This window comes from Trachypithecus francoisi, unplaced genomic scaffold, assembly GCF_009764315.1.
Source record: "Trachypithecus francoisi isolate TF-2019V2 unplaced genomic scaffold, Tfra_2.0 Lachesis_group19, whole genome shotgun sequence".
In the NCBI taxonomy this organism is placed as follows: domain Eukaryota; kingdom Metazoa; phylum Chordata; class Mammalia; order Primates; family Cercopithecidae; genus Trachypithecus; species Trachypithecus francoisi.
In genome coordinates, this window is record NW_022681464.1 from 22666729 (window position 1) to 22691625 (window position 24897).

At 32.7% G+C, this 24897-nt stretch overlaps 1 protein-coding gene across 4 annotated transcripts in view; it reads left to right on the top strand.

Moving 5' to 3' along the window:
* Positions 1–24897, top strand: part of CCDC178 (coiled-coil domain containing 178) — a 477586-nt gene that overhangs the window by 104341 nt on the left and 348348 nt on the right. For all 4 annotated transcript variants that reach the window (XM_033178030.1, XM_033178033.1, XM_033178031.1 and 1 more), the window contains 2 exons: positions 7972–8067; positions 8217–8353. In XM_033178030.1, the coding sequence (XP_033033921.1) occupies positions 7972–8067; positions 8217–8353 (233 nt within the window). The remainder of the gene's footprint in view (positions 1–7971; positions 8068–8216; positions 8354–24897) is intronic.

Sequence of the window (24897 nt, forward strand, 5' to 3'; positions counted from 1 at the left end):
ACTAAATATGTTTTTCAAAATAAATATTACTGAAATATTTTCTAAAACATCTGTATACATATGCACATATATTTATATATTAGGAGCAATAGAAATGTATGATTTCTCTCATTTTTCCCAGAATGGTAGGTATTTTTAAATTATACCAACCTAATTGTTGCATAAAAAAGTGTTACATAAATTTCCACGTTCCTGCCTGATAGCAAAGTAAATACATTTTTTCCTTATTAGCCATTTAAATTTCATTTTCAATGCAAAGATTTCCATTAATGGCATACTATTTGATTTTACATATTCTGATGATTAATATTTTTGAAGTTGTATATTTATTATTATTTATATTAGGAAAGAAATAAGGACATAATACTAGTGACTCCCTGGATCTTACTACTTAGGCCAGGGCTAAAGTAATTGTACTTATCCAAAAGTTGCAGATTGCAAGAATTATACATGCAATGCTTAAGGTGTGCTCATGATTATCTCATAACTTCGTTTAGTAGGCCTTCCACAAGCATTTATCAAAGGCATAGTGGTGCAAATCGTTAATTTTGACCCTTAGGTACTGAATTTTCATGTTTATTTTTTGATTTTTTTTCCATTGAAAAATACTTTGTAAACCTACTTCTAGAGACTGACAATTGTTTGGTGTGTAAAATATAAAATAATTTTATGCATCTGAGTTACTTGAGGCTAGATAATCTTTTCAAGGGTTATTTATGTTGTAGAGTCTGTCAGTATTTTATTGCTTTTTATGACTGAGTAGTTTCCATTTTCTAAGTACATTACATTTTGTTTATCTCTTCTTTAGTAGATGGACTTTTGGCTGTTTCCACTTTTTTTTTGACTCTTAAGAATAATGCCACTCTTAAACATTCACTACAATTTTTGCATATCATGTTTCATTTTCCTTAGTGATATATCTAAGAGTGGAATTGCCAGGTCATGTGATAGCTCTATGTTTAACATTTTGAGGAACTGCTGACCTATTTTCCAAAGTGACTACAATATTTTACATTACCATAGTGATTTCTAAGGGTTTCAATTCTAACACATTCTCAGCAAAAATCAGTATTATCTGTCCTTTTTTTAACCCCTTTTTAAATAAAGCCATCCTTAGTGGGTATATAGCAGCATCTCATTGTGGTTTTGATTTGCATTTCCATAGTCACTAATAATGGAAAGTGGCTTTTCCTGTGTTTGTCGTTTGTATATCTTCTTTGGAGAAATGTCTATTCAAATCTTTTGTCTATTTTCTATTCCATTATTTTTCACTTTTTATTCAGTTGTAAGTATTCTTTCTGTAGTTTGGATATTAGACACTCATCAGATAGATTGTTTGAAAATATTTTCTCCCACTCCATGTCACGTCTTTTCACTTTCATGTTAGTATTCTTGAAGCAGAAGATATTAAAAAGTTTAAAAACTAAAAGTTTGTAATTTTGATGGAGTCTTATTTATCTATTTTATCTTTGGTTGCCTATGCTTTAAGTATCATATCTGATAACCATTGCTTAACCCAAAGTCTCAAAGACTTATATCTATGTTTTCTTCTAAGATTTGTATGGTTTACATTTATATTATGTAATCCAAGTTTAGTTAATGTTTGTCTATGGTATGAAGTAGAAGTCAAAATTCATTTGTTTGTATGTGGATATTCAGTATTTTCAGCAGCATTCTTTGAAAACACTATTTTTTCTCATTGAATAGTCTAGACACTGTTGTTAAAATCAATTGGAAATTAGTGTAGTATGGGTTAATTTCTGCATTCTCAATTTTATTCCATTGATTTATATGTCTTTACTTATGCCAGTACTACAATGTCTTGATTACTGGAGTTTTGTAAATCAATGAGGAGAGCATTGTCATCTTAAAAATATTAAGTGTCTAAATCCATGGTTACACATATGTTTTCATTTAGGCCTATTTAATCCCTTTTAACTATGTGTTGTAATTTTCAGTGTACAAGTCTTGCACTGTTTAGTAAAATTTATTCCTAAATTTTTATTCATTTTGACACTATTATAAATAAAATTGTCTTAATTAATTTTTATATTGCTTATTGCTAGTGTATAGAAATACCACCAAAGTTTGTGTGTTGTCTTTGTATCCTGCAAGTTGTAAAATTGTTCATTAGGCTCTATAGTTTTTACAAATAGATTATTTAGGACTTTCTCTACACCAATCCTTATATCTGCAAATACAGATGTTTACTTCTTTCTTCTCAATCTGGAAATGTTTATTTCTTTTTTTTTTTTTCGCCTAATTACTTTGGTTAGAGCATCAAATACAATGTTAAAAAAAGATAGTGAGAGCAAATATCCCATCCTTTCTGATATTAGTGATGTTATCCACTTTTCATCAAGTATGATGTTGGCTTTCACAGGCATATTTTATCAGGATAAGAAAATTTCCCTTTATTGTTACTTTACTGATTTTTTTATTACAAAAGGGTGTAGAAATATTTCAAATGATTTTTCTACGTTCATTGAAATAATGAAATGGCTTTGGTCCTTTATCATATTAATATGGTGTTTATTACATTTACTGATTTTTACATTTTGAACCAACCTTGCATTTCTAGATAAATCTCACTTCATCATGGTGCGTAATCCTTTCTGTATGTTTATGGATTCAGCAACTATTTTGTTAAGGATTTTTGTGTCTATATTCACAAGAGATGTCAGTCTGTACTTTTCATTTCTTGTGGTGTCTTGTTGGGATATGCTATCACAGTGAGACTGCCTCATAGAATAAGCTGGTAACTGTATATTTCTTTTCTATGTTTTGGAAGATTTTGTGAAAGACTCATCTTGATTCATCTTTTAACATTTAGTAGTATCCACCAGTAAAGCAGTTTGGTTCTGACTTATCTTTGTGAGAAGTTTTTGATGATTAATTCAGTTTATTTGCTTATTACAGATTTATTCAGATTTTCTGTTTCTTCTTGAGTAAGTTTTGTTAGCTGGTGTATTTTTAGGAATTTATTCATTTCACGTTTTTATCTTATTTGTTGGCATAACATGTTTTATAGTATTCTCTTATAATCACTTTTTGAAGGTTCATAGCAATACTCTCTCTTGAATTTCTGATTTTAGTAATTTGAATCTTCTATCTTTTTTCTTGGTCAGTGTATATAGTATTTTATCAAATTGCTTGACCTTTCCAAATAACAAACTTTTGGTTTTGTTGATTCTCTCAATTTTTTGCATGTATTAAAATTCATATTTTTCCCACTGCAGGTTTTTTAAAATTGATTTTCATTCTTTTACTTGCTTTGGGTTTAGTTAGCTCGTTTTCTAATTCTCTTAGATGTAAAGTTAGGTTACTGACACAAGAACTTCTTCTTTAATGTGGGCACTTAGAGCTAGAAATTTGCTTTAAAGCACTGCTCTAACTTCATCCAATAAGTTTCAGTATGTTGTACATTCATTCTCTTTCATCTCAAAATATTTTCTAATCATTCTTGAGATTTCTTCTTATACTTGCTGGTTATCAAGGAACATATTGTTTAATGTTCATATGTTTTGAATTTTCTTCTGTTATTTCTTTCTTTGTTGATTTATAATTTCATTCTAATATGGCTGGAGAAGGCACTTTGCATAACTTCAGACATGCAGTATGCAGTCTCTATTTTTGTTAAATTTTCTATTTCTCTCTTTAGTTCTGTCAGTTTTTGTTTCATGTATCTTGAAGCTTTGTTGTTGGGTGGATTGATATTCGTGATTGTTATGTCTTGATTAATTGACCCTTCTGTTATTATAAAATGTCATTCTTTGTTTGTTCTAGCAATTTTTACTCTAAAGTCTATTTTGTCTGATATCTAGCCACTTCAGCTCTAACATGGTTGCTGTTTGCATGGAATTTCTTTTTCCAGCTTTTACTTTCAATATATTTGTGTCTTTGATCTCCCATGTGTCTTTTGTGAACAGTATATGATAAGACCATTTCTTTCAAATTTGTTCTGTCAATCTCTATACTTTAATTAGAGGGTTTAATTTATTTACATTTAATGTACTTACTGATAAGGTGGGATTTGTATTTGCCATTCTGCTACTTATTTTTTCTGTGTCTTATGTCTTTATATTTTCTCTATTCCTTCATTACTGCCTTCTTTTATATAATACTTTAATTACTTTGTAATTTATTTGACTATAAATTTTTAAACTGTTTTCCTAGCAATTGCCCTGGGAGTGGAATTCACAATTTAATTTACAAAAATTATTTTGGATTAATACTAACAATTTCATTAGTATACACATTTCTTCCTCCTTTATAGCTTTCTTTCTTCCTTTATTTGTCTTGATATTATATAAATTATATCTTTATACATTGTGTGACTATCAACAGAAATTTATAATTAGTGCTTTATGCAATTGTCTTTTAAATTAGGCAATGAAAAAGGATTACAAAATAATACGTTTATACATTTTTATATTTACCTATACAGGTATGATTACTGGTTGTCTTTATTTCTTCTTGTGGATTCAAGTTACTGTCTAGCATTCTTTCATCTCAATTTGAAGGATTCTCTTGAGTATTTCTTATAGAACAGGTTTATCCCAATATTTGATTATCTGGGAATGTCCTAATATCGCTATGTTTTCAAGTTATAGTTTTGCTTGATATAGTATTCTTGGTACTTTTCTTTTATTTCTGTATTTTGTATATGCTAGTATATACTTTCTGTTTCCCATTGTTTTGAGTGAAAAATTATCTGTTAATCGTATTGAGGATCCTTGACATGTGAAGTGTCACTTCTCTCTTGTTGCCTCCAGGATTCTCTCTTTGTCTTTGACTTTTGACAGTTTGATTGTGATGTATCTCAAGTATATATCTTTGAGTTTTTACAACGGGAATTTCTTGGGCTTCCTCAATGTATAAATTAATGTTTTTTAAACCAAATTTTGGAAGTTTTCAGCCATTATTTATTTGAATATACTTTTTGCCTCCCCCCTCTCTTTTCTTCTTTGACTACTTTTACTTTTGTATGTATATTGGTATACTTTATGGAATGTCACACAACTATGAAGCTCTCTTCATTTTTCATTATTTTTTCTTTCTGTTCTTCAGTGTAGATAATCTCAGTTGACTCATCTTCATGTTTGATGATTCTTTCTTCTGCCTACTTGAATATGCTGTTGAGTGCAGATAGCAAAAATTTTTTAGTTTAGTTGTTTTACTTTTCAACCATCAAATTTATATTTGAATTTTTAAAATAATTTATATCACTTTATTAATAGTTTTTATTTGCTAAAACATTATTTTAATGCTTTGTTTTAGTTCTTTAGATCCTTGAACATATTTAAAATTTCCAATTGGATTAATAAAGAAAATGTCTAATTTTCCTCTGAGATAATTTCTATTGACTAATTTTTTATTCTCTATAGTCTATACTTTCTTAATTCTTTGAATGTCTCATTTTTAGTTGTTGAAAACTGGACATTTTAAATATAATGTATTTATACTGGACATCATATTTTCACTTCTCCTTAGGATTTGTTCCTGTTGCTGTTTGCTGAAGTAGTAATTTTTGTTGTTCTGTTTAGGGAACTTGCTAACTTAATTCGGTAAAGTCTGTTGTCTTTCTCACGTGCAGCCCCTGAAGTCTCTTCTGAGCTGAGGGTCTGTTAATCATTGGATATTAATCCTTAAAATCTGAAAAAAAATTATCTCTGTCTTTGCAGAAAAGTTCTGTGTGCTTGTTTAGGTTCACCTTCAATAAACAACCAGGCAGTTGCCAACTCTGCCTTAGTTTTGTTATTGTTGTTGTTTCCTGCTTGCATACAGCCTCAAGACTGCAGGAGGTGAGAGGTTAAATGGCTTCTTGGGTATTTCCAGAACATGTGAATACCCTGGTCTTTCACACATCCCTGGATATTTGCAGCCTTCTAGATTCCCAGGAATATGTTGGAGCTTTACAAAGTACTATGGATGTAATTCCACCAGCTTTCCCTTTTTAGTTTGTTAGTTCATCTACTGTTTGTTCCAATTTTTAGCCACTATCTCAGGTGGTCACAGAGTTAATCAATTGCCTGTAATTTTTTTGGACAACTATGCTCTGGAGAAAAAGCTTTTCTGGGAGAGAGTTTTTGTGCTGGTGAACTCTGCACCAAATCAAATGTAGACATCCTTGCAAGTAGAGGTTTCCATAAAAACCACCAGAAAGGTCCAATAAAGACTTTTTTTTTTTTTTTTTTGAGAATGAGGCTTTGAAAGCATTCTAGCCTGATTCTGCTCCCTCTGGTGGCTGCCCGAAGGCTACTTTTAACAACAAATTACTCTTTGAGGCTTCTGTGGAGCTGAAGAGATAGGACTAGAAGGTGAAATACCACAAAGCACACTCTTCTTACTAAGCTTAGGCTGTTTTTATTAAATCAGTGCTCCCTAGATTGTTGCAAGCCTTTGGCTAATTTTGAGTGCTGACATGGCTGATTTGACTTTTTTTTGCCAGTTTTTTTTTTTTAATTACATTTATATAGGAGGGAATATTTCAGAGACTTCTGCTTCACTATTTTCATTGATGTCTCTGCAAGGACATAATCTGGGAATGTCGGCTTTTTATTTTACATATTTTCATGGTCTTCTTTTATAATTTACATTTTGTTTATGGTGGGTTTTTTTGACACACACTTTTATAAAATGTGCTGTCAAACCCATCAACAGATCTCTTAGTTTACTCAGCAAGGTGACACTCTCCTTTAGCCCAAGATTATGTAAATGAAGTTTTATTGATTACTCTAATTTGAACATGTTCTGTGTTTGCATTTAGATTTTTATTCATCTGAAACTTTACTTTTGTTATTATATGAGTTCGATGTGAGGTATAGAGACCACTTTGAATTTTTCTAAACAGAGATTTCGTATTATTTCAGTACCATTAATTAAACAGCTTCTTGCTCACTGAATTCAGATACTGGTTTTTAAAAATACTGATTTAGATTTATTTCTGGCCTTTAATTTTTCCCTCTGATCTTTACTATGATGAGGAAAATAAATGTTGCCTTAATATAGACGTATTATAGTGTGTTTCAGTATCTGGTAGCAAGTTTCCAATATTTCTTTTTCAGATAACTTTTGGCTAGTCTCAGGTACCTTTTTTCCATGTGAACTTCATTTAATGCAGTTCAAAAAATACTACTCCGTTTTGCTATATTTTTACACTACTGTTGAGAGAACACGCATTATAGTCTATTAAACCTTTTTATAACAAATCATCCTTTTCATATGAAACTTGATTTAGGGTATTTAATAAAGAGTTTTTGTTTACTTTATATAAATCCTCTACTTTTTGTCAAGTTTTTTCCCAAATAATTTATATTTTTGAGAAAACTTTAAAATTATTTCTTCTATATTTTAAAAACAGATTATTACTCTTACAGATAAAAGCTATTCATTTCCTAATCCTTATATCCCAGCCATTTTACCAAAATTGTTTATTGTTGTTTTAAATATAATTCTTCTATTTTTCTAGGTATTTAATCATGTTATTGAAAGTTGAAGCTATAGTACCTATTCATTTTCAATATTATAATATTAATATTTGATTTTATTATGTAATTATGTTTACTTAGTCTTTCCCAAAGCTTGATTAATAATAATGGTGATAAAAGAGATAATATGGTCTTACTCTTGAGTCTAATGAGGATACTTCAGTATTTTATAATTTATTTTGGCATTTGCTATTTTTTCTTTATATTATATTTGAATAATTTTTTCTTGTACTAGTTTTTTTAAGATATGAAAACTAGATAGTGAGTGAATTTATTAAACGACTGTTTTGCAAAGTGTTTGCATACTTATTTTCTCCTTTAACTTGTTGATGTGATGAATTATGATTCTGAATTTTCTATTGTTTTTCAATTTTTATGTAACTGAAACAAATTCTACTTTATCATGGTTAATTTATTTTTTACCTTATGGAAGGATGAAAAGCTACACAATTCACTTTATTCTGTATATCTTCTTTCTTAGCTGGAAGATTTGAGAAGAGTTTATGACCAACTAATCTGGAAGCAAAAAAGTCATGAAAATCAGTATCAGGAAGCAGTTAATAATTTTTATGCGGCAGTAAGTTGATTTTTTCCTGCTTTCCACTTAGAACACTATTCTGTATTTCCAAATATTAACTCATATATCTAAAAGTTATTTCATTATTATACCTTTTGCCTTTTGATAATTAGACATGTATGAATGATTCTTTTATTCTCTTCTTAAAGAAAAAAACATGGGATATTGAGCTTTCTGATGTTGCAAAAGATTTTTCAGCTATTTCTTTGGCATGTACAAAACTGACGGAAAACAATAAAAAACTTGGGAATGATATTAACAAAGTAACAGAACAAATCAATGAAAGGTAAATTTGCAAATACATTTTTTTCTTATATACCATAATACAATATATTAAATATAATAAATCTCTCCAGTTTATGTCCCTGGAGTGATATGGTGGTGTTTTTGTTTATCATTAGCTTAAAATTTAAGTTCTATTCAAAATGCTGCTTTTAATCACTCTGGGTCCCCTTTGAAAAGTCAAAATAACTGTAAAAAGTTATAAGAAGCTTTATACACCCTCATCTCACCTCTTTTTGACATATCCTCTTATACTCAAAAATACTTTAAACTTAAAATACAGTACCCGCCCCCCAACCATGGGAGATATGTTCCAAGACCCATAGTGAATGCCTGAAACCACAGATAGTACCAAACCCTATATGTACTACAATTTTTCAATCTGATACCTGAGCTGGCTACTAAGTGACTAACAGGTAGCATACACAGTATGGATATGCTAGACAAAGGGATTATTCACATCTGGGACAAGAGAGCATGAGATTTCATCATGCTACTTAGAACAGCCTACAATTTAAAACTTATGAATTGTCTATATCTGGAATTTGTCATTTAATCTTTTCAGACTACAGTTGACCACAGGTAACTAAACCTGCAGGAATCAAAACTTGCAGATATGGAGGATCTTATGTATGTCTTATCAAGCTCATGATCTCTTTCAGTCCACTCTCAATTTTTCCCACAACTACTATACTAGTATTCTTGGTTCGGAAACGTACGAGTTTTCTTGACTCCTCTATTTCAACTCTCATATTTAATGTATCAACAAGAACTATTCCACATACTAATATTTGCTAATATTACAGTATTTTCAGTTTATTCTCTTCACTGCTCCAACAACAATCTAGTACAAGCTATCATCATGTCTGGCATGAACTCACAGTGACTGGCAGAACTGGTTCACCTGCAATCACTTTCTAATCCATTATCTACATTTTGATAGGCATGTTCTTATTTATCTTAACATAAGTATGAGCAATTCCCCTCTATATCTGCATGAATTTTAACAGGGGTGAAAGGACAAAAGACCCCCACTACATATCCTGCGAGGTCCCTTGAATAGGCATATCCGCTTCTACAGTCTCATATTCTTCCCAGTTCTCCCTTATTACTTGGTTCAAATACAGCAGTATTACTTCAGTTTCTCCCACTTGTCACTCTTTTTTCCAGCCCATACATGGTATTTTTATGCTACTTTATTTTCCTAGAATGTTTTTATGACTTCCTTCTACCTGATTGCCACTTATCCTTAAGATTACAGCTGACTATCCTGTGAAATTCAATTCCTCTGCTATATGTATATGTGATACACATGCCTCTCTTTTTCACATCTCTTCTCATATTCATAATTTTTTGTGTATGAATATTTGATTCATTTCTGTCTTCCTCAAAAATGGGAAGATCCATGAGGTCAGACCATGACTACTTTTCCTTCGCTATTGAATCCTCATCATATAGCAGAGTCTGACACATACTATGCTATCGGGAAAAAGGTGACCATGATACTTGATTATTGTATTGGAAGTTTGATAAAATTTCTTAGAATTATTTTACCTTTGAAAATGATTAAATGGAGCAATTGTAAAACTTTCTTGTATGTGAAGCATACTTTTTTAAAGGATGCTGATTTTTTAAAGAATAGCTTAAAACTGTAGTTGCTAATATTACTACATTTTATCATTTTATTTTATAAAGAAAAAGAACCAGAGGAGCAAAAGCAAACAAACATCTGAAGAGTGGGTGATCTAATAAGGACACTCATCTGGAGGAAAGGAAGAGTGTGTGAGAGCTAGCACTTATTAGAATATTCTGCAGTAACACACAACCCCCAAATCTTAGTGACTCAAAATAAGAAGGTTGTTTTCTCACTCACATAGTAATTTAGCTAGTAATAGAGGGAAAAGTACATTAGTGAGATCACTCAATGGCTCTTGTAGCTTCAACAGGAGAGTGATACATGTTAATACCACTCACATTCCTTTGAACAAAACAAGTCACATGGCCAAGTCTGATGTCAGTGGGATGACAAGTCTAATTCTCTCAAGAATAGACTGGGTGCAGTGGCTTATGCCTGTAATCCCAGCACTTTGGGAGGCCGAGGCGGGCATATCACGAGGTCAGGAGATCGAGACCATCCTGGCTAATACGGTGAAACCCCGTCTCTACTAAAAATACAAAAAAATTAGCCAGGCATGGTGGCGGATGGCTATAGTCCCAGCTACTCGGGAGGCTGAGGCAGGAGAATGGCGTGAACCCGGGAGGTGGAGTTTGCAGCGAGCCGAGATGGTGCCACTGCACTCCAGCCTGGGCGACAGAGCAAGGCTCTGTCTCAAAAGAAAAAAATAACAAATAACAAAAAATGAATAGATGTAGTGAATTATTGGGAACACAAGTACATCTGTCACAAGCAGTGGGAATGCAGCTCTATTTATTGGGAAGGATTTCTTTCCATGGTGTATTATCTTGCTTACCCAGAAAACACCTTGAGATGTTACTTAATTATTTAATCATTTAATTTATCCCCAATTTTTACCAGGAATTAAAAATTAAATGGATAATTTTTAACAGTGGATTACATGGTGCAGAACAGAGAATTAATAAACAATCGGTAAAATAAAGTGAAACAGATTAAGAGATTTGCAGGCAAGAGTCAGGTCTACCATATATCTAAGTCATGTTCCTAAAGAAGATTAAAACACAGGACAAAGAGATAATTACCAATTCATATGTCAAAATAGTTCTTATATTCTTGTTTCTAACTGGTAACTATATATATGTATTACATTTATGTATATGTGCAAATAATTTTGTCTATTTCAAGCATTTGCACATATAAACTGGCAAGTCTATATATATATGTGGCAAGTATATATTGCATTACAAATGTATGCAAGTGTAATTTTTCATTTCCTAAAGTTTTATTTGCTTTTCATCCAAATCTGCTAGGTCGTTTTTGACACAGATATTTAAAGCTTATCTTTTATCTCTTAAATTGTGTGAATAGTTATAATCTGCACCTGATAATTTAAATATCTGTAGTCTTTGTCATTTGCTTCTGCTTCTTATTCTTCTAGCTCATGCTTCAGTGCCTTTTTCACTTGTATTCTTGGCTATTTTTTTTTAACCATGTGTAGTTCACTTGCTTCTGAGCACTATTTGCAGAAAATCTTTGAGTCCTAGGATAAAGTTGAGTTAATCATTGCAAACTTATGTTTATGAGGAAGGTTCTATTTTTCAACTTGTGTCCTTGGATATGCTCTAAACTATGATTTTTTTTTCCTACGCCATATTAAACAAAGCTCCATTTAACCAAAAGTTCCAATGCCTTAAGAGCAATGATGTCTTCTCTATTTAGCACTCTGTCTGTAACACATTTGTTGTAAGAAATTTGAAAAATACACAAAGTACAAAAGGAGATTGAGACCCTAACATTGTTTCAATACATAGAAATATAGCTATTAATATATTACTGAATTTTTTCCTTCTTACTAAATAATTGTGAGTTTTGATCTTATTCCCAACATGACATAATAGATTTTTTTCATGATATTAAACAACTGTTAAATACATCTTTTAAATAGCTGTATAACAGTTTATTCTATGGATGAACTATGATTTATGTAATAATTGCTGTTATTTAGATTGCTCTCATTCTTACTCCTTGTTGTAAATATTATGGCAGTGGATTATTTTGTTTAGAAATCTCTATTAGCATATAATACTTTTAAAACTCCCACTTTGTCTCTAAAACTATTTCCGAGAAAGACGATCCCGTTCATGAGGCTATGCAGTACATGAGCCTGTCCTCTCACACACCTGTGCTAACTTCAGTGTTATAGTTGTAACAAATCTCTCCCAATATGACAGATGAAAATTATCTTCTTAATACTGTTTTGAACTCCATTTATTTGATTACTAGGGAGGTTGAATATTTGTACATCCTCTATTGAATTCTACTTTTTGAAAATAATTCTTGTGTGTTTCCAAGGAAGAAATGAGGAACTCAAAGTTCTAAGGGGCAAAGTGGCTTTCCTAAAGTCCCACAGCTGGAATTTAAAATCTGACTTTCTGTATTCAGGTTCAGAATATTAACCTCCTCTCATTTTTTGCAGTTTAATCTGACTTAAATTTAACTGACATTTAGTAAACGTTCAAATATGCTCGATCAATCAATCAAATAATAACAATCACAAATAGTAGATCTAATGTTAAAATTGTTGTTATTAATATTTTGGGGCACAGATAAGATGGTGGTGGGTTCACAGAGTGACACTTTTGTGTGGCTGAAGCTTAGAGAAAGTGTATGATCTGACCCTGTGTGCTTGTGTCTGCCTGTGTGTGTGTGTGTGTGTTTGCATGCAATATGTATTTTTATGTGACGGGCCATCAGGAGAACACACTGAGGCTAAGGAACTATCATGCCAGATAATGAATCATTTTAAGGCATTTGGACTCAGCTGAGGACTATAGATGTCCACTAAAGAAGCCCTATGATCAGACTTTCCTTTTAAATATGTCATGTTAATGGTATTTGGATGAGTTAAGGTTTGAAAAACTAGTTTGATGATGGTACCAGACATTAAATGAAAAATGTGTAGATGAAAAAAAGGAAGGTTGGAGGGTAAATGTTACTATGTTTGATTGGGATTGTGTGTGGCACAATACAAGTGTAAGTATCTGGAAATCATTTTGTTTTGTGAGTCTGAAATTGTGGAAAGATGGTCATAGAGATAGATGTTAGATGTAAAATGCAGAAGTACTTTAAATTGTCAGGCAAACATTTTCACGATTTTTCCTGCATCTGTTTCTTAAAAATTTGAATTTTTATAGATAGAATTTTATGGAAAAATTATAACACTTGGCCATATATCAGTATAATGTAAAGTTTCCCCAGTATCTGATAGGGCAGAATCAGTAAATATAGTTGATGGCCTTTATAGACCCCCATCTACTAACCCATAGTTTGGTTTTTCACGAAATCGTGAATATCTACTTAGAAAATATAAGAGAAAACCTCATTCATTAGAAAATTATACCCAAAATGCAAATAAGAATACATACATAGAAAGTAGGAAGTTTCTATGAAGAGAGTACCAAATGTGATTAAAATACATTTTAAAAATGAATAAATAGAGGGATATGTCAAACATTTGAATATGACCCAATTATGAGAAAATGTCAAGTTCTAATCAAATACATTAAAAGTCTTATTGCAATTGTAACTAAACTAATGTAATTTTATTTTATAATTTAACAAAATAATCAGGGTAATTTAAAAATGACTTTATGGGGACAAAATGGTATATTTCAGTGTGAAAAAGATTATATAACTGTTAAACTCTGTGGTATTGTTCAAGGTTGAGATAGCTGGAAAACTGAAATATCATTATATACCAACAGCAGCCAATTAGAAATAAAATTTAAAAGATATCTCTTACAATATAATTTTGAAACATCAAATCCACGGAATGAATCTAGCAAGGAGGTGTCTGATAATACTACCTAGAAGGCTACATAATATTGTTGAAGCAAATTAAAGAAGATGTAAATCAATAGAGGGGGGCATTCCTTGGTCATAAATTGGAGCACTCACTATTACAAAGATGTTCATGCAATTCTAAGAAAATTCTTATCAAATTTTGTGTTTATATGCATATGTGTATACATGTAAATTTAAAAGCTGATATTAAAATGTGTATGGAAAATTAAAGGATAAATATTTAACAATGTTTTAGAACTAGGCTTCACAAATTTTAATACCACTTTTCAAAATTAATAATAGAGCTCAATATGTAAAATGACTCTTTACTGGTGCTAGGTAGAAAGATAGACCAGTGGAAATGAGTAGAAAGTCCAGAATCCAACCTATATGTATACATTCACTAGATTTGTGACAAGTGTGCCACTGTAGTGCAGCAAAGAATAAACGGCCTAATTGCCTTATGAAAAAAAAAGTCTTACCCCTACCTATCTGACAAACAATAGTCTATTTTTTTTGGAACATAGTTGTAAATGTGAAATTTTAAATAATACAAAATTCTAAGAAAACGTAGAAAAATATCAGTAAATATGAGTCAGGTAAAGTTTTCTTAAACAGGAAAATAAATACCATTATGGAGAAAAAAACTGATGAATAAACATTCCATTAAGACAGAGAATAGGTAAACCACATGCTGATAAAATATATTTGTTATAGCTATATCTGAGAAGATAAATTGATAAACCAAAAAAATTGGTGAAAAAAATTAGTAAATTATAAAATAATATATATAATGTAATGATAAATATAAAATAACAAAAATAATTAAAACATAGAAAAAGCAAATAATTGAATAAAAATCTGCAGAACGAAACAGTCACTTCACAAAAGAGGATAAACAAATGCATAGTAATCATGAAAGAGTAGAATGAATAGGTAAGATATAACATAGTTATGCAAAGTAATACTCTGCGGCAGTGAGAATAAACAGATTTCAGCTACACACAACAACACGAATGAATCTTAGAAACATAATATTATATAATCTTGTTCAGAAACAGGTAAAATGGTCGTAGGAGTCAGGATTACAGTTCCTACTGGGTGGTAGTGATTGAGAGAGCACACTCCTGGGATTCTGCTGGTCATGTGTAATATATATATGTATGTATTTTTTTTTCTGAATGAGGGTGGTACTGGTGTATTCATATTAAAATGGATTGAGCTATACTCTGATTTGTACACTTCTGTATAAATGTTCTACTTCAATAAAATGTTACTTTTAAAACAAACATTAAATGACATAAATTGTTAATTCAGCCCAACTAAAATGTGTTCAATCTCTTATTAATCACTTATTGAATTCATATTGTGTGCAGACATTATGGTAGGTTCTAAAGTTACTATATGTGGAAAGCTTCCTGCCTTCAATGAGCCCCCAGTAAAATACATAATTATTATAGAAGTTATGTTTTTTCAGTAGCTGATAGGGTTTGGATCTATGTCCCCATCCAAATCGCATCTTGAATCCCCACGTGTTGGGAGGGGGACTGGTGGGAGGTGATTGAATCATGGCGGGGCGGACTTCCCCTTGCTGTTCTCGTGATAGTGAGTGAATTCTCAAGAGATCTGATTCTTAGAAGGTGTGTGGCATTTCCTCCTTCATTCTCTCTCTCTCTCCTGCTCAGCCGTACTAAGACGTGTTTGCTTCTCCTTTGCCTTCCGCTATGATTGTAAGTTTCCAGAGGCCTCGCAGTCATGCTTCCTGTTAAGTCTGAAGAACTGTGAGTCCATTAAATCTCATTTCTTCATAAATTACCCAGTCTCAGGTAGTTCTTTTTAGCAGTGTGAAAACGGACTAATACAGTAGCCTAATAAGTACAGTAAGAAATGCAAGAAAGGAGCTAGCAGGAGCTTCTGCGCTGCAGCTCATTTTAGCTATTAGTGACTATGATTACCTGGGATTAAAAACCAAATAAGCAAAAAAACTTAGTTCTTGGTTTCCTTTACCCTGCTTTCTGTGAAGATATTACATTTGTTAGTTTTTTTCTCTTCGAAGTAATATGGCCTTGTGATGTTTTTACATATAAAATTAGAAAGATAAAATGCACAGCCTTTTTTTTTTTGAGACGGAGTCTCGCTCTGTCACCCAGGCTGGAGTGCAGTGGCCCGATCTCGGCTCACTACAAGCTCCGCCTCCCGGGTTCACGCCATTCTCCTGCCTCAGCCTCCTGAGTAACAGGGACTACAGGCGCCCGCCACAACGCCGGCTAATTTTTTTTTTTTTTTTTTTTTGTATTTTTAGTAGAGATGGGGTTTCAACGTGTTAGCCAGGATGGTCTCGATCTCCTGACCTCGTGATCCACCCGCCTCAGCCTTCCAAAGTGCTGGGATTGCAGGCGTGAGCCACCGCATCTGGCCTGCACAGCCTTTTCTTACGGTTACAAATCCACCACCTTGTAACTGCTTGCACCTAGGCCTGTGTCATCCTTTCCCCCGTTTTTGGATCCTCAAGGACTAACCTAGTGTTTGCAACATTGTTGTACATTATGTGCTATATAATATTTTCAGTAGAAAATATTCATTTGTAGTATCCTATGTGTAACTTGTTACATTGTATGAAATACATAAAATAATATAGATTAATAATTTTTATCTTTTAGCACTTTATCTGAGAAGTAGCTTCATATATCTTTATTTTTACTTCATTTAAAATATTTTCAACCAGCAATTTAATAACTTTATAACTATGATTAATGAACTCATATTATAAGTTTATACTTAGGACTAAACATATTTATATTTAAAGAAAACATAGACTTAAAAAGCAAGTGTGTGAGTGTGTTTGTGTGTCCTGAGCACCTACCTGCTTTGTGTCTGACAGTTTGAGCTGCTCATGACAATGTTTAAATTTACATTGTTGTATAGGAAAATAATAAACATGTTAACTAATGAATATATAATTAAAAATGTAGTCACTGATACTCTTGTGAGGACAATAAAATTGAATAATGTGGTAGACAGTGACAGGCCAGGGCAGAGTTGAGGACTCTGCTTTAGCAAGGATATTCAGTGTCACCTCTCTGAGAAACTAACATTGGAATCGAGACCTGAATGAAGACATGTCAGTCTTAAGCAGGTCTGAGGAAGAGAATTCCAAGTATAAGAGGAAGCTCTGAGACAGATAAAAATTCCTTGTGCTCTGAAAAGAGAATGGAGGCAGGCGTTGCTAGAAAATTGCATGACAGGGGTAATTCATGGAGACAAATGTTGGTAAGGCAGACAGGACTCGTATACTAAAAGCTTGTAAGTGTGCTAATGATAGTGGCGTATGATTAAAGCATTTTCATAATCTTACATTTTAGGGAGATCACTTGGGCTGCTTAGTGATGGATGGACTTTGGTGCATTTAAGAAGAGAGGTTTTTTTTTGGTAATTCAAAAAAATTATAATAATTAAGACATATAGATAAATGCTTTTGCAGTATAAATGGTAGGGCATTCAGATATATTTTGGAAGGGATGCCTACTCGACCTTTTGGTGGGATTTAAGACATGAAGGAAAAACTGGTCAGGCTATTGGCTGAAATAGCAAGAGCTTATTGAGGGTATGAAGAGGATTTGAGGAGAGAAGATATGTCTCCTTAGGCCTTATTAAATTTCAGATTCTTATGAGCTCTTGAAATGGTAATGAGAAGTAATAATTAGATACATTGGTTTACAGCCCAGTGATGAGGAGGATCCCAAAGACAAATTTGGAGTCATAAAATTAAACGATAGGACAGTCTGAGATGTTTAAAAAGAGAGTGTAGGCAGAGAAGCAATGAGAATTTACATGTTGTGCAATATGGACAATGGAGAACATGAAAAGATTTTTGCTACAGAACACTTACAAATGGGGCATGCACGGGGATCGCATCTTTTAAATGACGAGCTGGGCTTCCAGGCAAGTGAAGGAAATCCTCAGGGGTCAATGCACTGAGAGTAATTGAACAACTGCAGGCTGAATTCCCTGCTGATATTTGGCTGCCCTGAAAATATGGGTGGAAGAATAGCCTTGTTGAACTTGGTAAACAAGGGAATTAAATTTTAGTGGCTTCAAATAATAAGTCATGGGCCATGGATCTGTGCAAGTGAAGGAGCTGAATAAAGTAAGGGCACTTAAATGAATAGAAAAATATCTCCCCGTGAGCAAAGGCCGAGGCAAGAAAGTATCTGTCTACATCTGGGACCTGGGTGAAAGAAAAGCAAGTGAGAACATTCCCAGTTTGGCCTCATTTCACAATGGCTTGATGTTTTAATCTACACCATCCATGTGTTTTTAGAAGGCCCTAACCGAGGAATAATCATAGAAAAGTTATCCTGCTCTGCTCAAATAGTCTCTGGAGCAATAAACCCTAGACTGAGGCCATACAAGATTCTCACTGAAAAAGTAAGGCTTTTAAAAGTGAACTTACAGAATTATAAAGCACATAAGGAAAATTCAAACATGAATTGGAATTATCGGAAATAATGAGAAGATTCTGATTTTATCAGCAAAAATTTCAAATAAAGAATTAAATAGAACTCAGTACAATTATGAGATTTATTCTAAGTTTTAAATGGTTAATGGGAACAAAATAAACTAATAGAACACTATCCAAAAAGTGCAGGCAGTTAAAAAAGAATCCCCCACAACTTTTAAAAATTAAAACTGGATTCATTTCTACTGAAGATTCTACTAATTAAATAGTAGAAAGAGCTGGGGGAAATTAATCAGTATACCTAAAAATAGAACCCAGAATACGGCACAGAGAGAAAACAAGAGAAAATCTGGAAGAAATATTCAAGTTATGGAAAATAGAATGAGAAATAAAGGAAAGAATGGGGAAAGCAGTATTCAAAAAGATAATGGCATGTGATCTATAAATTTTAGAACATAGATTTTCAGCTTCAAACAGCACCATAAACTCAAGAAATAAAACTTTTATTTAAACCATAGTTTACTCAAATTGGAAGGAGAAATTACAGGTGTGACATGCCTTTTGTCAAACAAATGTATTCTTTAGGGACAGCATCTGCAAATAGTTTTCCTTCCCCTTTAGATTCCAAGGGGTAGATAATACTTTTTGTTCAAGGCCAAGCTGTCCATCTGTGCTGTTGGTCTCAACCTCTTCTGTCCTCTTCAAGACATAGTTTTACTCGTATCACTTCCATTTTTGACATCTTTATTCACTATCTTTTTTCCTTCCTTATCTTTTTAGCCTGTAGACATCATTAATCCTCCTCCAATATAAAATGAAAGTTTTAATTTCATCCTATTTGTGCTTTCAGCAAATCACTCAATAGTTCCCTTTTATTCTTATTAAAAATTACACATAGTTAGCAATATTTGCTAGATTATTAATAATATTTCCTTCACTATTAATCATTGTTTTGACATAAAGCAGTCTGGCTTCTTAAATCCCATGCTACCAAAATTAATCTTACTTAAGTGCAAAAAAAGACCTTTCTTCCTGAATCGTAAGGTTATTTTTCAGTCCTGTGGTAGGCCATTTTTTTCTCTCTTTCTTTCTACATGTTACCCAAGCATTTGTGTCTATGCCCTCTTTGATACTATCTCTTTTTGAGATTTAGGATGCCATTCTCTTGCTTCCTCCGGTTCTTCCTTTAACTCTGTGAAATGTTCTTTTCAGGAATCCTAGAGCGACTGATATATCTCTGCTGTCCCTGATGAGTTTAGGGTACTAATCTCAGCCCATTTATACCCTTGCTCCATCTCCTGTCCCAGAAATTTCGCCTGGTCCCCTTATTTTAACAAGTACTATACATTTTTTGACTCTTTAATCTCGACATTCTCTAGCTCTACCAACGTTTTAAGTATCTGCTCTCTCCCCTAACTTACATCCTGTTATCCACCAAATTACCTGTTTTGGGCATGGTTCTATATCCCTCTCTCCTAGCTCACTGCCAGCATCTTACTAACTTCTTTAAATATCCTATGGGTACTTTTCTTTCTCTCTATTTCAATTACCAATAAAATAAACCAGGCCCCTATTGTCTCATGATGGGAACACTATTTTTTTTCAGCAGCTTAAAAACATTTCATAGGTTCCCTACCAGCTATTAGATACGTCCATGCTTCCAGAATGATAGATTGGACACTATAAACTGTCACCTGCCCAACTTCAGACTCATCTCTTCTTATTCCTTCCATGATCTTAGTCTGTTTTATGGTACTATAACAGAATACCTGAAGCTGGGTAATTTATAAAGAAAAGAGGTTTATTCAGTCCATGATTCTGCAGGCTTGGAAGTTTAAGAGCATGACACCATCCTGGCTAGGCCTTTCGTGCTGCATCAGTACATGCTGGAGAAGGTCAAAGGGGAAGCAAACAGGTACAAAGACACAAAACTTGAGAGGCATCCTGGTTTTATAACAACCCACTGTCATGGGAACTAATTAATTCCCATATAAACTAATCCAATCTCACCAAAGCAAGAGCTCACTATAGCGAGAGCAGCACCAAGCCATTCATAAGGGATTTGCCACCATGATTGAAACTCTTCCTGCTGGGCCCCACCCTGTAACACTGTCACATTGGGGATCAAATGTCAACATGGGTTTTAACAGTGACAAACAATTTCTAAACCCTAACCATCCTTATGTTCTAGCCTATTAAAATGCTCATGCATCTGAACTCATATTGTTTCAGCTTCAGTTTGGCCTCCAATATTCTTCTGATAGGTATTTACCTTTTCTTTCTCCTCATTTCACCTGCTCCTCCTCTTCCTTCTCTTCCTCTTCTTCTTCAGCATGTTTTTAAATCTGATTAATTGACCCTTCATACAATAGCTCAGACATTAACTATTCCCTGAAGCTCGTCGTCTTGGTAACTCATCTTCCCCTGTCCACAAACCAAAACAGTGTTAAGTGCCTCTTCCATTACTGTACTTTGTTATTGCACTGGAATCTGTTTTTTGTTTCCTTTTTCCTTCATGAGAGTATAAACTTGTTTCCATTTATCTTCATGTATCAGTCACCTAGCACAGCTGTTGACATATAATCAATGCTCAATAAGTATCCATTTAACTAACTTTCCTTGGTTCCATACTTCCCTTTTAGCACTTTTCACACTATGTACAGTTACTGCCGGTTTGCATATTTGTTGCTTCCTGTGTGGCCTGAGCTGCTTACTTGCGTTCATTGTATGTATCTGTGTGTGTGTGTGTGTGTTTCTCAATAGGTGTTGAACAAATGACATAATGAATGAATGATAGCTAAATATAAAAGTTTATTCTTAGTTCTTCCTTTGCTTCAGTATCTCTGTCCTCCTATTCTCTGTGCTATATATTCTGATGTCAGATCCACTTGTGTCTCTTTCCGTTCCAAAGCAAGACTAACAATTATTTTTCTTATGTTTTTTCCCTCTCCTTGTGTGTCATCTCACTAAAGCAGAGAACACTATAAAGAATCATGCAGTCTTTATATACTATTTTAATTAACAAAAAACTGTTTATTGAATCATTTGTGTTATTCAGTGCAGGTAAGCAGTATGTATACATTACCCTCAATTTATTTAATCTAGATTACAACTTTGATGACAGGTATTATTAAATTAATCTTACAGATGATAAGGAAATTGAGTATGAAACCTTCCTCCCTGATTACATAAGAAACAATCAGGATTTGAATACAGGTCTACTTAACTCCAAAATTTATGTTTTTTCCACTTAGCAACACAGCCTCTTCTCTTCTGTTAGTTAAGTCTTGATTCCTATTTCTGACATGTTACAGAAGATTTTGGACACAAAACCTACTTCAAAAAAAACAAAAGCTTATGGTTTAACTTAATTCTCCATTTCTACGTTTGACTATATCCATTGTTTATCTCAGAAAACTCTGTTAGTCTTACTCTCTCCTTGATTTATTTTTTTAACTCTACCATTTATCTGAATCACCTTCCCCTTAGTGCCAGTTTCTCTTTTTCCATAAGTCCAAACATAATTTAATGGTTAAAAAGCAAATCACTGATTTCATAAGTCTAGTGAATATCCCCATGAAACATCCTCAAATTGGAACTGTTATATACAGTAAAATTCCACTAGAAAACTATCTCAACATAAAACTATCCAAGACTGTTACACTATTTAAATAAATTACATAATTACTGCAATATATGACATACTGTTCATATATAGTTTACCTTCAGAATGCCAACATTAAAACACAGATGCCATATTTGTTAAGAGACTTTGTTCAGTTATCCTATACATACAAATATTTGCTAGACCTTTTTGTAACAACGATGATGATATGATTATTTACCTTGCAGAAGCAGTTTATAATTTGATAATTTTGTCTTTCAAACAAATGAGCATCCATTAGAAATAGACCCTTTACATTTGGGACATTTGACTTGAGCAAACAATTTTACTTGATTACTTATTCACATGATAGGCAGGCTTCAGAAACCTAAGTCAAGGAAAATGAGCTTGTTAAAAATGATTTGAAATTGATTAACTTAGATTTAGTTTGCTTGAAATTAACTGTGTGGTATGAATTTCTATATAGTCATTTTCTTACATTCAAGCTCTGTAAAATATTCTAAATATCTATTTGTAGTGTTCAACTGTATCTCAAGCAAGACAATACCATTGTAATTGCAGTGAGCCAAAGATGGGGTTGGTAATTGAAGGAAATGAGCAAAAAAGCTATTGAACAATGTAGAGATATATTGGCATATTTTATGAAGTTTGTTTTTTAAGAAGTAACAGTGTGGTGATTTATTTGTAGAGATAGCAATTTGAATATTACTGAAGTTGTTAAATAGCCTGGAATACCTAGAATGAACCCACAGAGTACTGTGTTTTTCATACCCATTTAGCTATGTCTTACCAGCCTATTAATTTGAGTTGCTTCATAGAATTGTCAAATACTTCTTTTTCCAGCATTGCACAACAAACTTTTGAATCAATGTTTTAAATGATTTTACTTTTGTTTTTGTTTTTTATTTTTTTAGACATTAAAAGAGAAAAGTATACAAATCATGCATTAAAATGATATATATATATATCATCTAAAATCAACTACTTACCCACGTTAGCCCATTTAAAACTTTTTTTCCAAGAGTTAAATACTAAAAATAAATTATACTTTCCATTCCTACTTTCTCCCTCTGCAGAGGCATTGAAATATGAATTTGGGTGATACAGTCCATGAAAGAACCTAGACTTTCAATCTATTTGCTTTCTCATTTTCAACAGTCTTTTCTCCCATCCTACACCAACTACCTTCTCTTATAGTTTTACTCAGTTTTTGTCATTTCCAAAAATTGAGTTACTTCATGGTCTCAATTTTAAGTATCCACTCGCAGATAACCAACACCTCTTTTTCTAGCTTACTCTACTAGCACCCCACTCCAACAAATATTTGACCCTATGATGACCAATCTGTCATCCTTACTACATTTATATATCCCACCTTATTGTCCTTCTTTCCAAACCTAGTTACTTTGGATCAAAATAAGCACATATTTAAATAACATTCAAGACTGTTTTTATGATTTGAAAAGCCCTATCCCTAACTAAACCGGCAGTTTTCTTCATTGAACTTTTCCTAGCAGCTGAATGTGGCTAAAATAAAGCACAAGTGTGCTAAATAGCCTCACGGGGTGGATCCTGGTTTGGTGGGCCCTAGAAGTTACAGTATATAGGGGCAGTAGATAAAAGAAAACAGTGTTATGAATACAAAATGCCCAGTCACTTGAATACCACTTGACAGAGGAGACCTTATATTAGAAAGAGAGAATGATCTTCGTCAACTTTGATTAAAATACCTTGTTTCTACAAACTTTATAAAACCATATCACCATGTGAAAACACTTCTAGGGAGACACTCAAAGGACTTTGTAAGGGGCTGGGGCCAATTAGAGGCCCTCATGTTTAAGCTTCATTAGCAGCAGAATAAATTTACTTCTGAATAGAACTTAAATTCTGTGACTATAAATCTCAAGTGATGTTCAGCATGACCAAGAAATTTCTAGACAATTCCACTTTTCTCATGACCATTTTGTATCTTCTCCCTCTCTTCAATCCTAATACCCATATTACCCTCATTTTAAACTAATCATCCTCTTCATAGGGAGTGTAGATATAATGAATTAGAGTTATCTCAATCTCTTACCAGCTTACTGGTGCACAATACGAGTATCTCCTTTTTCCCATGAATCATTATTCATCGTTAGCAGCACATGAGCTTTGCATAGTATTGTTCGTTATGTAAAGTATGAGAACACAAAATAAACCTTAGTCCTGTAACTCATCTCTGTCTTTCTGTATTTTTTGTAGCAATACTTTAAAAAATAAACACATCTATTTCTATGAACTCACAGTTAATTCTCTATTGAATCCACTCCACCAGGCTTTTCTCAGGGTCATATTCTGAATCCAATGTCAATTTTTCTCCTTAATTTGAAGGTTTTTTTTTTTTTTGTTTTGTTTTCTTATTTAGTTTTGCTTGGTAGGACATCTGATGACATTTTGAATATAATTTCTTTGTAAATAATTTGTCTTTTCTCTCTGGGAACTTCCGAATTTTCTCTTCTTATTTAAGAGTTCTGAAATTTCACAGTTTTGTTTGTAGCTATGTGTGTGTGTAATTTTTTCAGCTTAGCACTAAGTAAGACTTTTCAATTTGATGATCTTTGTTGGGTTTTGGTACTGAAATTTTTCGGGTATAGTTTTGCTATATACAGCTGCTACCTATCTATCCTATTTCCTGTCCTGTGATGTACTGATAGGAGTCTGATAGTTGATTTGTGAATTGCTTCTTACAATTCTGCATTTTTTTTTTACATATTTTGAGAATATATAGTCAGAGGCATTGAAGTAAATAAATATTTCATTTCTTGTTGAATTGTTTTATTATCTACTTTTACCTTGTTTCTTATTCATGATTTTCTTATTAAATTACATTTTGTGATATTACTGTTGCTGCACTAATGTTTATTTTCAGATTTTTGAGTGGTGTAGTCCCCAGTCTTTATTTTTTAGGCAGCAGTGAATCTTACTTTTTAAACATAATCTGATGAT